The 13,886-nt window shown below is 38.4% G+C and overlaps 1 protein-coding gene across 1 annotated transcript in view; it reads left to right on the top strand.

The window, feature by feature from the left end:
• The window catches only part of LOC109693952 (uncharacterized), a 39,976-nt gene extending 30,575 nt beyond the window's left edge, over positions 1 to 9,401 (top strand). Inside the window, exon 4 of the mRNA XM_074067974.1 lies at positions 6,864 to 9,401. Within this exon, the coding sequence (XP_073924075.1) occupies positions 6,979 to 7,650 (672 nt within the window). The 5' untranslated portion in view covers positions 6,864 to 6,978 and the 3' untranslated portion in view covers positions 7,651 to 9,401. The remainder of the gene's footprint in view (positions 1 to 6,863) is intronic.
• The last annotated feature ends 4,485 nt before the right edge of the window (positions 9,402 to 13,886 follow it).

Raw genomic sequence — 13,886 nt, 5'->3', positions numbered from 1 at the left:
AATTTTGTTTTTTATTTTTTGTTTATTTATTCATTTATTCTTATGTGCATACATTGTTTGGGCCATCTCTCCCCCCACCCTCTGCCCCCTCACAATCCCTCCCATCCCCTGTTCTGCCCTCTTCTCCAATTTTGTTTGAGAGAAGACATAAGCAATAATAAGAAAGACAAAGCGTTTTTGCTAGTTTGAGATGAGGATAGTTATACAGAGAGATTCCTAGCATTACTTCTGTATATATGTGTATTACAACCCAAACAGGTTCATCTCTATCAGACCTCTTCACTATTTCCAGGTCACCTTAACATAGTGACCTCTGTCGTTTTAAGATTACTAGATTAGCTCTTCTACAGTGGGCACATCAAACACCTTTAAATTTTGGGTTTCCTACCTTTCCCTATTCCTCCTGTATGTGTCCTCCACTTAGCTTGTGACCCATGTCCAATAATATTACTGCATTTGTTACAGGTCTAGAGTCTGCATATGAGGGAGAACATATGATTTTTGGCCTTCTGAGCCTGGCTAACTTCTCTTAAGATGATGTTCTCCAGTTCCATCCATTTACTTGTGAGTGATAAGATTTCATTCTTGTTCACAGCTGAGTAAAATTCCATTGTGTATAAACAACACATTTTTGTCATTAGTGAGGTGTCTTGGCTGTTTCCATAACTTGGCTATTGTGAATAGTGCTGCAGTAAACATGGGTGTGCAGGTGCCTATGGAATAACCTGAGTCACATTCCTTTGGGTATATCTCTAGGAGTGGGATTGCTGGATCATTTGGCAGATCTGTGTTTGTTTTTTAAGAAGCCTCCATATTGTTTTCCAAAGTGGTTTTACTAGCTTACATTCTTACCAGCAGTGTATGAGGGTTCCATATTCCTTGCCTCCTCGCCAACATTTGTTGGTGGTGGTGTTTTTGATGATAGCTATTGTCACAGGGGTGAGGTAGAAGCTTAGTGTGGTTTTGATTTGCATTTCCTTTATGGCTAGGGATGGTGAGCATTTTTTCATGTGTTTTTCAGCCATTTGGATTTCTTCCCTTGAAAAAGTTCTCTTTAAGAAAAGGTTAGATTAAAAAGAATTAACCTAGAAGGTAACACCCACGCACAGGAAATCAATGTGAGTCAATGCCCTGTATAGCTATCCTTATCTCAACCAGCAAAACCCCTTGTTCCTTCCTATTATTGCTTATACTCTCTCTACAACAAAATTAGAGATAAGGGCAAAATAGTTTCTGCTGGGTATTGAGGGGGGGAGCGGGAGGGGGTGGAGTGGGTGGTAAGGGAGGGGGTGGGGGCAGGGGGGAGAAATAAACCAAGCCTTGTATGCACATATGAATAATAAAAGAAAAATGAAAAAAAAAAAAAAGTTCTCTTTAGTTCAGTTGCTCACTTCTTTATTGGTTCATTGATTTTAGGGGAGTTTAGTTTTTTGAGCTCCCTGTATATTCTGGTTATCAGTCCTTTGATGTCTAGCTAGCAAATACTTTCTCCCACTCTGTGGGTGGCCTCTTCGGTGTTCAGACCATTTCTTTTGTTGTGCAGAAGCTTTTTAATTTCATGTAGTCCCATTTGTGCATCCTTTCTCTTAGTTGTGGGCTGCTGGAGTTCTATTGAGGAAGTCCTTGCCTATACCTATTGTTTCCAGAGTATTCCCTGCTCTTCCCTATGCTAACTTCAGAGTTTCAGGTTTGATATTAAGGTCCTGGATCCACTTTGAGTTGATACTAGTATAGGGTGATAGACATGGATCTAGTTTCAGTTTTCTGCAGGTAGATAACCACTTTTCCCAGCAACATTTGTTGCTGTCTTTTCTCCATTATATGTTTTTGGCACCTTTGTCAAAAATTAGATGGCATAGCTGTGTGTATTCATATCCAGGTCCTCTATTCTGTTCCACTGGTCTTCATATCTGTGTTTGTGCCAGTACCATGCTGTTTTTATTGTTTTGGCTTTGTAATATAGTTTGAAGTCGGGTATTGTGATACCTTCAGCATTGCTCTTTTTGCTGAGTATTGCCTTGGCTATTCGTGGTCTCTTGTGTTTCCAAATGAAGTTTAGAGTAGATTTTTCAATCTCTGTGATGAATGTCATTGGGATTTTGATGGGAATTGCATTGAACATGTAGATTGCTTTTAGTAGTATAGCCATTTTTACTTCTTCAATCCATGAGGACAGGAGATCTTTCCACCTTCTGTAGTCTTCCTCAATCTCTTTCTTCAGAGGTTTGTAGTTCTCCTTATAGAGGTCATTCACATCCTTCATTAAGTTTACTCCTAGGTATTTGACTTTTTTTTTTTGAGGCTACTGTAAATGGAATTGTTTTCATATATTCTTTCTCAATTTTTTTCATTGTTGGTGTATAGAAAAGCTAATGATTTTTGTAAGTTAATTTTGTATCCTGCCACCTTGCTGAAGCTGTTTATGGTGTCTAGGAGTTTTTGGGTAGAGTTTTTTGGGTCTTTGAGGTATAGGATCATGTCATCTACAAGTAGGGATACTTTGACAGTTTCTTTACCTGTTTGTAATCCTTTTATTTCTTCTTCTTGCCTTATTGCTCTGGCTAGGAATTCCAGGATTATGTTGAATAGGAGTGGGGAGAGTAGGCACCCTTGTCTTGTTCCTGTTAAATGGTTTCAGTTTTTCTCCATTAAGTATGATGTTGGTTGTAGGTTTGTCATGTATAGCCTTTATAATGTTGAGGTACATTCCTTCTATTTCTAGTTTTCTTAGAGCTTTTATCATGAAGTGGTATTCAATCTTATCAAAGGCTTTTTCTGCATCTATTGAGATGATCAAGTTTGCTTCTATTAATGTGACGTATTACATTTATAGATTTGCATATGTTGAACCACCCCTGCATCACTGGGATAAAGCCGACTTGGTCGTAGTGAATGATCTTTCTGATGTGTTGTTGGATTCGGTTTGCCATTATTTTATTGATTATTTTTGCATCGATGTTCATTAAGGAGGTTGGCCTATAGTTCTGCTTTTTGGAAGTGTCTTTGTCTGGTTTTGAAATGAGTGTAATACTGGCTTCATAGAATGAGTTAGGCAGTTTTCCTTCCCTTTCTATTTCATGGAACAGTTTAAGGAGCGTTGGTATCAGTTCTTCTTTAAAGGTCTGATAGAATTCAGCAGAGAATCCATCAGGTCCTGGACTTTTCTTTTTTGGGAGATTCTTTTGCTGCTTCAATTTCATTTTGTGTTAGAGATCTATTCAGGTGATTAATGTCCTCTTGGTTCAATTTTGGATGGTCATAAGTGTCTAGAAATTTGTCCATCTCTTCAAGATTTTCAAATTTATTGGAGTATAGGTTCTCAAAGTATCCTCTGATGAGTCCCTGGACTTCTGTGGTGTTTGTTGTTATCTCCCTTTTTGTGTTTCTGATTTTACTGATCATTTTAGTCAGATTTGCCAGGGATCTGTCAATCTTTTTCAAAGAGCCAGCTTTTTGTTTCATTGATTGTGTGGTTTTGTCATCACTATTTCATTAATTTTGGCCCTTATTTTTATTATTTCTCTCCTTCTGTTTGCTTTGGGATTTGCTTGTTCTTGTTCTCCTAGGAGTTTGAGATGTAGCATTAGGTCATTGATTTGAGATCCTTCTGTCCTTTTAATATAGGTAAGCATGGCTATGAACTTTCCTGTTAGGACCACCTTTGCTGTGTCCCATACATTCTGGGAGGTCATGTTTTCTTTTTCTTTTAACTTCCAGGAAAGTTTTAATTTCCTCTTTTATTTCATCAGTGACCCACTGATCTTTGTGCAGTGTGTTGTTCAGCTTCCAGTTGTTTGCATATTTTCTGCTCTTGTTTTTGTTGTTGAGTTCTAGTTTTAATGCACTGCGACCAGATAGAATACAGGGGATTATTTGTATTTTCTTATATTTGCTGAGGCTTGCTTCGTACCGTAATATATGATCAATTTTAGAGAAAGTTCAATGGGCTGCTGAGAAGAATATACATTGTGCGGAAGTTGGATGAAATATTCTGAAGACATCAGCTAGGTCCATTTGATCTATGGTGTGATTTAGAATTTACTGATTTTTTTTTGTTTGGATGACCTATCTATTGGTGATAGGGGGGTATTAGATTCTCTCACTACCACTGTGTTGGAGTTTATATATGTTTTTAGGTCCTTCAGAGTATGTTTGATAAAATTGGGTGCACTGACACTAGGTGCATATAGGTTGATAATTGTTATTTCCTTTTGGTGTATTTCCCCTTTTATTAGTATGGAGTATCTATCTCCTTTGATCATTGTAAGTTTGAAGTCTACTTTGTCTGATACAAGTTTTGCTACTCCTGCCTGTTTTCGGGGGCCATTGGCTTGGTAAATCTTCCAGGCTTTCACCCTGAGCCAGTGTTTGTTTCTGTCAATGAGATGGGTCTCTTGCAAACAACAGATTGTTGGATCTTCCTTTTTAATGCACTTTGCCAAACAGTGTCTTTTGATGGGGGAGTTAAGTCCATTGGCATTCAGTGTTAGTATTGATAGGTATGTGGTGATTCCTGCCACTCAGTTGTTTTTGTTGTTTAAGGGTTTGATTGTGTGCAGCTGAATCAATGCTCCTCTCTGATTCCTTGTGTTTTCTCCTCCTGTGGTTTGATACTGCCCATCCTCTCGTGGTTTTGTTTGCTTTCATCTTCTGTATGCAGAATTCCTTGGAGAATCTTTTATAGTGGTGGCTTGGTGGTCATATATTGTTTTAGTTTTTGCTTATCATAGAAGATATTTTATTGCTCCATCTATTTTGAATGACTGTTTTGCTGGGTAGAGTTCCTAGGGTTGAAGTTATTTTCATTCAGTGCCAGGAATACCTTACTCCATGCCCTTCTAGCTTTGAAGGTTTCCAGTGAGAAATCCACTGTGATTTTGATGGGTTTACCTTTATATATTAGTTGTTTTTTTCTCTCTTGCAGCCTTCAGTATTCTTCTATTCTATTCTCTGTGCTTGTTGTTTTAATGATAATATGTCTTGGGGAGGTTCTATTTTGGTCAAGTCTGTTTGGTGCCCTGGAGGCTTCCTGTGCCTGAATGAGCATAACTTTCTCAAGATTTGGGAAATGTTCTGTTACTGTTTATTGAATATATTATGAATCCCTTTTGCTTGGACTTTTTCTCCTTCAATGCCCATGATTCTCAGGTTTGGTCTTTCGATGGAGTCGGTGAGTTCTTGTATATTCCTTTCTCAGGTCTGAATTGTTTGACTAACAATTCTTCAGTTTTATCTTTCATTTCTATTTTATCTTCGAATTCTGAGATTCTGTCTTCCATTTGTTATAGTCTGCTGGAGTCGGCTTTCACTGTGTTTTGTGTTTTTGTTTGATTCTTTTATCTGAGGTTTTCCATATTATGGGTCACTTCCTCTTTAATATTTTCTATTTTCATCTTTAATTCATATATCTCTTTATTTATAGTGTTCTGTGTTTATTTAGGGCTCCTATGAGTTCATTTATTTCTTTTTGTGTCTTCTTATAGTCTTCATTTTTCTTGTCTTGAAATTTCTTGAGTGCATCTTGTACATTTTGGTTAATGGTGTCTACTGTCTTCTCCATGAAATTCTCAGTGATTACTTGCAGGATTTCTTCTTTGAGGCTGTTTTTGTGGGCTCCGCTGGGTTCCTTGGTGTTGGTCATCTTTGGTTTTTTGGGGGGTCAACCACAGGGTATCTATTTTGTTCATTTCACTGTGAATCATGTATTAAATTATTTTTTTTGAGGAGAGTAGTTTTGATCCCTTTTTCTTCTTCCCATTGCTCCACTTGGTGCTGGACAACTGTGTTCTTTATAGGCTAGGTGGTGGTTTTAGTCACCTGTTTTCTTTCCCTTGATTTAATTTTTGTTTTGTGGCTGTCTGGGATCTTAGCTAGGTTGGTGTGCTATTTCTGTCCCTAATCTGGGTGTAATTTAGTAATAACTAATTCACAGGTTCAATACCCAACCAGTAGTTTATATGTTATATAGAAAACCCCTTGGTGGTAATATCTATAAGCAGTGGGAGTTGGGGGGGTTAACATTTGTTAAGTCAGCTATAAAAATTTGGGAAGTTGGATAGGGTGGCACTAACAGGTGAGGTGAGAAGTGGGGTGGGTGAGTGGAAGAAGCAGTGTGGGGGCTGCTGGTTTTTTTGGTCCTTGTGTGTGCTGAGTGTATTTCTGTTGTTATAGTGGAGGGTTCTCTGTCAGGGATTGCAGGGTTTGGGACTGTGTAAAGTTGGTATACTAGGTTGGTCAGCAGGCGATGAGTGTGTAAGAGGAGGGGTAGTCTGGTGACAGGTTGGGGGTAAGTGGGGAGGGGAAGGTGATGGCAGGGGGATAGAGTGGATTAGAAGGGGCAGAATGAGTTGTTGGAAAGGACAACAATGGATTTTAGCACAGAAGAAAGAGGGAGAGTGAGGGGGTTGAGAGTGGTGCTGAGAAGATGATTCCTAGTCTGTAAAACAAGGCTGGCAATATTTTCCTCATGAAAATTTTAAGATAAGGATGAATAACATGAGTACATGGAAAATAAAGATTTTCAACAATGATGGTGTCCTTAGATTGTTAACTAATGTCCTTGGATTGTTAATCAAAATATTGAGAAATAAAGGAAAAAATTATCAAGAATGAAGAAAAAAAAGTTTTATATTAGCTGCTCACCACTATGAATTGTTGGAAGTTCCCTGGAACATTACAGATGAGTCCCAACAGGTGCTATTTCTTGAAAGGGTGGTCAGATTTCACATTATTCACAACACAGGTCCAGGGGTCTGAATCATCCTTTTTCTTCCCTAAATGTTTATTTTGTGATGTTGAGAAAGTAGAACTCATGCAAATTTAAAAATAAAATGCACCCACTTATTGTTGTTTTCTTCTGCAAGTCATTTAACTGGAGATCCTGAAGATAATTCTACACCTGAGAATGTGTTCCCAGAGGAGCCAGGCGGCTACTTCAACAGTGCAGGGCATCCTATTCCTCTACCTCCCCACAAAAATATGTTTGGAGATCCTGAAGATAAATCTCTACCTGGGAATGTGTTCCCAGAAGATCCAGGCAGCTACTTCTCTAATGAAGAGGGTCCTATTCCTCCATATCCCCCAGCGAATATGCCTGGAGATCCTCAAGATAATTCTCTACCTGGGAATGTGTTCCTAGAGGATCCAGGCAGCTATTTCATTAATGGATTGGGGCCTATTCCTCCACCTCTCCCAGAAAATATATCTGGTGATCTTGAAGCTAATTCTCCACCTGGCAGTGTGTTCCCAGAGGATCCAGTCAACTACTTCATTGATGGAGGGGGGCCTATATTTGTCCACCTCCAACCTCAAATATGCCTGGAGAGCCTGAAGTTAATTCCCCACCTGGCAATGTGTTCCCAGAGCATCCAGGTGGCTGCTTCATTAGTGGAAGTTGTCTTATTCCTCCACCTCTTGGAGGTGATATGGATGGAGATGCTGAAGGTAATTCTCCACCCGGGAGTGTGTTCCCAGAGGATCCAGGCAGCTACTTTATTAGTGCAGGGCATGCTATTCCTCCTACTCCTCAAGGAAGCACGTGTGGGTCTCCTGAAAATAAGTTGCCATCAGAGGCTGTGTCCCCAAATTCTCCGGAGATCCATCCCAGGAGAAGGGGGCCTCCTTCTCTTCTTGCTCCATCAGGAACCATAGCCAGAGCTCCTCAATCTTCTTTACCATCAGAAGCTGTATTCCCAAAGTCTCTGTGGAACCAGTTTCTAAGAAGGTGGTCTCCGTTTCTTCTTCCTCCACCAGGAACCATGGCTGGAGCTCCTCAACATCTTTACCATCAGGGGATGTAGTCACCAAGTCTCTGTGGAGCCAGTTCTTAAGAAGGGAGCCTCCTTTTCTTCTTCCTCCACCAGGTACTATGGCTGGAGCTTCTCAAGCTTCTTTTTTACTCCCAAAGTACGCATATTGCCAGTTCATGAGACAGGGCCTCCCTTTCCTGCGTTCTTTCCAGGAAAAAGGTCTGGAATACCTTGGTTTTATTTTTCGGCAGGGATTTCCCTGGCTCAGCACATCCTCCACTCCCAGTAAGAAATGTCTATTGACTGAGTGGTTTCCCCAGTCATCTTGCCCCCAAGAGCTGGATGTCCCCCACTGTACCCACATTGTCAAAGTGGAAGTGAGTGTTCTGCAGGTCGATTCCACCTTGAAATGATCCAGCTACTGAACTTCTAAAACCAAGAGAAGAAACCTGGCAACATTAGGATCTTCTTCCAAAGTCCTTCAGAATGCTCTCTTGTTTTCAATTTAAATTCCTGCTATTACTTACTCATTATTCTTTACCTTAAATTGAAGATTAATAGAATTATAATTCTCAGTATAGTATTGTATAGATGATTTAACTATGAATCCTATTATTTTATTTCCATTCTATTTTATTTAGGTGGTATATTTTATTTTCATTTAAATCTAGATAGTATAAACATGTTAATTTTATTGTTTAATCTACTATTACATAAACAGTGACTGGAGTTTGATGTATGTAACTTGCACTGGGGATATTTTAAACCCCAGCAGCTTTGCCTTCATGCCAAGTATTGTATTTACTATAATCGAACACCAGAGAGGAGGGAAGATCTCCTTTGAAAATATTTTTGACTTCTGTCTCAGTTTCAGTTTAAATTACTACTGCTTTTAGTCACTACATTTTACCTCAAAAAAAAATTTTTTTTAAACTTCACTTCAAAATAAAACCTAATAGAATTATAATTGTCAAGATGCTATTTTATAAATTTATGATTTAAATGAAAATCTTTTTGCATGTGCTGAAGCAAACGAGTATGAATAAAGTCATGATAGTGTAAATTCTTTCTAAAAAATATGAATCTGTTTACTTCAATTCTATTTTATTTTCATTTAATTCTAGATAGTATCACTAGTTTAATTTGCTTATTTAATCCACTATTGCAGAAATAATAATTGGAGTCTTATGGATGTAATCTTGCAGTGGGGATTCTTTAAACTCCAAAGTCTGTGTCTTTATTCAAAAAAATGTGTTTACTCTATTGTATTGTGTTTCCAATGTGAAAGTGATGTCTCTTTTTAAGGTATTTTGACTCTCTTATTTTCAGTTTAAATTCACTACTGCTATTTGGTCATTATACTTTATGTGAAATTGAAGCTTAATTGAATTATAACACAAGATAGTATTTTATAAATATATATAATTTATATATGAATTGATTTTATTCATGTCATACATTTTGTTTTCATTTATTCTAGATAGTACAACTATTGTGATTTGATTATTTCATCCACTGTACAAAAAAATTGGAGTTTTATGTATGTAATCTTGCAGTGGGGTATTTTAAATCCAAAGGTTCTGTCTTTATTCCAGGAAATGCATTTACTCTAATTGTAGACAAATGTGAAAATAAAACTCTCCTTTCAAAGGACTTTGGAATTCTCTCTCATTTTCAATTTACATTACTGCTGTTATTTAATCATTACACTTTACCTCAAATTGAATCTTAGTAGAATAATAATTCTTAGGATGGCATTTTATAAATATATGATTTAAATATGAATCTTATAATTTTATTTTCACTCTATTTTATTTAAATAGTACATTTTAATTTCATTTTATTTCCAGAGAGTTTATTTTAATTTGATTATTTAAACCAGAATTACATAGCAAATAATTGGAGTTTTATGTACATAATCTTGCAGTGGGGCTCTTTCAAACTCCAAAGGCTGTGTCTTTATGCCAAGAAATGTATTCACTGTAATTGTAGACCAATGAGAAAGTAGCTTTATGCTTAATTAAATAACTTTTAATTGAACTAAAAGAAAATGCACAGAAATCATTCAAGATGATCATTAATTAATTCAGAATAAAACTCTGGATTATAAAATAAGACTCACTACATATAGAAGGAAAGAATACAATTAGAAAGAAATAGCTTCACTGGAAAAGTTTTACTATGCTTTTTTTGGTATTTATTTTTTATTTTTCAAATTTAAAAAAAATTATTGTTGTGCTGGGTAGGGGTAAATAATGGTCCTTACAAAGGTTCTTATAACACATGAAATACAAGAGACTTGAGTTCACCCCCTCCACCACTCTTCATTATCCCCCCTCCTTCTCTTTGAGGAATAGTTTCAACTGGTATCTTTGTTCCATTTATGTTCATATGTCTACAGTATTTGGACCATATTCACCTCTACCCCCTTTCCCCACGTCCTCCTCCCTCCCACTGGTTTCAAGCCCCCCTGCCTCTGGAAAGGAGTTGTTCCTCCCTCCTTTTTCTGATTTTGCAAAAGGAAAGAAAAAGAAATGACATTTTTGCTTATTTAAAATAGCTACACAGGGAATTTCCTGTGCACTTCCATGTATATATGTATTACAGGCCAATTTGCTTCATTTCCTCTTTCAGTTTTAGTCCCTTTCTTATGGTTGTTTCAACCAGTTTAAAAATTCTATATTCATTCTAGTATAGAGAGTGTATCAAGCACATTCTGCTCAGCTTCTTTCTTGTATACTCCCTGGCTGCTGTGTGACCTCCCCTTGGTGCATCCTCTTTTCATTACTGCTACACTTGTGTCAGGTCTATATTCCACATTTGAGAGAAAACATGAGGCTTTTCACCTTCTGAACCTGGCTACCTTCACTTACCATGATGTTCTCCAGCTGGGCACAGGAGGCTCAGACCTGTATCCTCTCAGGAGGCAGAGAGCAGGAGGATCGAGGTTCAAAGCACGCCTGGAGAAATAGTTCCTGTCTCAAAAACCCATCACAAAAAATGGTGCAGGAGTGGCTCAAGGTATAGGTCCTGAGTTCAAACCTCAGTACCCCAACCCCTCTCCCCCACATAAAAAAGCTCTCTCTTTTTGGAAAACAGCAGGTGTAGCATAGTATTGCATGTTTTGTTTTTTTTTTTTTCTTTCTTTCTTTCTTTCTTTTTCTCATTGCTGGTGTTTGAACTCAGGCTTTGTAGGCAGGTGTCCTACCACTTGAGCCACTCCACCAGTCCAGTAACGGCCTCTACATGAGTCAGACAGTAAGTCCTTGGTCAGTATCAAAATCAAGTATCATGGACTGGAGGTTTGGCTCAAGTGGTAGAGCTCTGCTTTGCAAGTGGGAAGCCTGGAGTTCAAATCCCAATACTGCCAAAAAAAAAAAAAAGACGCATGTCATTTCAAGTAAGATCCATCACAAGTTTCTTGGAACAAAAATACTAATGGGGTCTAGAGTTAATGAAGAGCTTTGGCAGACTGTGAGCCCCTTCCTGCAATAGTGCTTTAGGATGGGGTCTTACTTTGATTTAGAGACAAGGTACGATTTTGTCCAGTGGTGATCCAATAGGGAAGTACATCTGCATTCATGTTTCAGTTCTGCCACTAAGTAATTATGAATCAGTGAGTAAATAATTGAAATCAGTATGTTTTCCAATGTGTACACCGATGCTTTATTGTTGTGTGAATGTCTTTATCTTCAGGACAAATGAGACCACGCACTACCCAGGAGGCTGAGATCAGGAGAATTGCTGTTCAAGGTCAGACTGGACAAAAAGTAGGCAAGACCCCATTTCAAGAAGTGAGTCTATGACCCCCGCTACAAGGAAGGCATAGGTAGGAGAATTGTGATCCAACATCAGACCCAAACAAAGCAAAATAAAAAACCACACAAGATCCTATCTGAAAAATGACTGAGAGTGTGAGTGTGACTCAAGTAGTACAGCACCTGTCCAGCAAATGTGAGGCTCTGTGTTCACACCCCAATACCACACACAAAAAGAATAAGCGAGGTCAGAGAGAAAGCACTTACAAAAACACTGAATGGGGTCAGCACATCTTCGAACTGGAAAAAACATGTTTGCCAACAGCCAGGCATGTTGGGGCACACCTTTTATGCCAGCATGGACGGCTGAGGCAGGAAGAGCTCTAATTCCAGGCCAGCTTGGGCTTCATCATGAAGTCCTGTCTCAAAAGTATCAAGGGAATTCAAATCTCAGAGGAACCTATCAGATTTTTGAGCAGATGGAGTTGTTCAAGTATAAGAGCACCTGCCTAGCAATTTCAACACCCCCCCACACACACACACATACCCAGCCCATTATAGAAAAAATACAAATCCCAAAAGTACTTTCAATGACCCTGGAACTGTTCTGAGTCCTAAAATTATTTTTTATCCTCTTAATTAAATGGTTTTCTTAAAAACAAAAGAAAAACAAATACCATGTGCCTCCAAGTTCCCCATTAAAACTGTTTTGAGGCCAAGAACTGTATCTTAATCACTTGCGTCATTTCCACACCCAGACACAGCCCTTGGAACTTAACAGGGTTCAATGCATGTTGAGTTATGCGCCACAAAAGACCTAAATGTGAAACCAGTTACCTAAATCCAATAGGTCATCAAAGTGATAAAAAATAGGCATTAGTAAGGGCTGAGACCTGGCTCAAGTGGTAGAACGCCTGCCAAGCAAACACAAGTCCCTGAGTTCAAACCACAGTACTACCAAAAAAATTATATATAGATATATATATATTTATAGATAGCTATTACATATACTTATCTATATCTCCATCAGTCAGTGAATTCATACATGGTAATGCTACTTTGACTTGTTGTCAGTCGGTGGAATCTTCCAATCCCACATTGCTCACCATACCTTACCACTTGATTAATACCTTTCTAGAAAATTACAACTCACCATAGCATAAGGCAGATGCACCATTAGTCCCATATCCCAAATTACACAAATGACGGCTGGTAGTGTGGCTCAAGTAGTGGAGCAAACATGAAGTCCTGAATTCAAACCCCAGTACCACCAAAAAATAAATAAATAATGATAATAAATTATACAAGTGAAATGAATTGAGATCTCCAAGCTTCAAATACACAGGGAAAATATCTAATGTTCATAAGGCTATTATGATAAGTATTCCTATGATCATTCTGAAGATTGATCATAATAAATCCCATAATTTTAAAGTAACAGCACCATTTTTTGCAGGGATGGAGGCCAAATTCAGGGTCACTGACACACTAGGCAATGCTCTACCACTGAATTACAACTTGAGTCCACTATTAACCATTTAGAAGGAAAGAAAAAAAATATCTGGGCTGATGGAGTGGCTCAGAAAGTAGGAGAGCCTGCCTGGCAAGCCTGAGGTCCTGAGTTCAAATCTCAGGACTGCAAAAATAAATAAATAAATAACCTCTCCTGGTGTTGGAATAGGTTATACTGAAGCCATCTGATCAAAAGTCAATGACCTTATTAGAGGCAAATTCAATGGACAGGTCTCTGGTCTTTATTAGCAACATTAATCAGGAGGTAGTCTGTGAGGAGCTTCTCCCCTCACAGGATGTGTGCAGTCTTACTAATGTAATAATGGGAAGTTAATCTGTTTCAGGAAGATGCTTGCAGATCCTGTGGTGACTTATTTTTAAAAACATTGCTAACAATAAATTTGTTGTTTCAGCGTTTTTGTTATTTTATGTCTCTTTTTTCCTGAGGACAAAGAAATATATTCAAACCTTTGGTGCATCTGAGAAAGGTTTCAGGAATATAGAGGATCCCCAAAAATACTGCACAGGACTTCAAGGTGGTGGTTTCCTTAGCGAGGTGGGGAGGAATGAAATGGGAGGGTATACAAGAAGCTTCAGTTGTGTTTGTAACATTTATTCTCTTTTCCTTTTTGGGAATTGGGGTTTGAACTCAGGGCTTGGAGCTTGCTAGGCAGGTGCTCAACCATTGAGCCAGGTCCCCAGCCCTTTTTTCTCTGGTTGTTTTGGAGACATGGTCTTATTTTTGCCCAAGCCATCCTAGACCGTGGTCCTCGTATATTAAGCTTCCAGTTGGTGCTGGGATGACAGGTACATCCACTGCACCCAGGTATTTTCCCCTGCAATAGGGTTTCACTGCAAGCTGGTTTAG

The sequence above is a fragment of the Castor canadensis genome, chromosome 3, assembly GCF_047511655.1.
Source record: "Castor canadensis chromosome 3, mCasCan1.hap1v2, whole genome shotgun sequence".
NCBI lineage: Eukaryota > Metazoa > Chordata > Mammalia > Rodentia > Castoridae > Castor > Castor canadensis.
The sequence above is the reverse complement of the archived record's forward strand: the minus strand, read 5'-3'. Positions and strand labels throughout refer to the sequence as shown.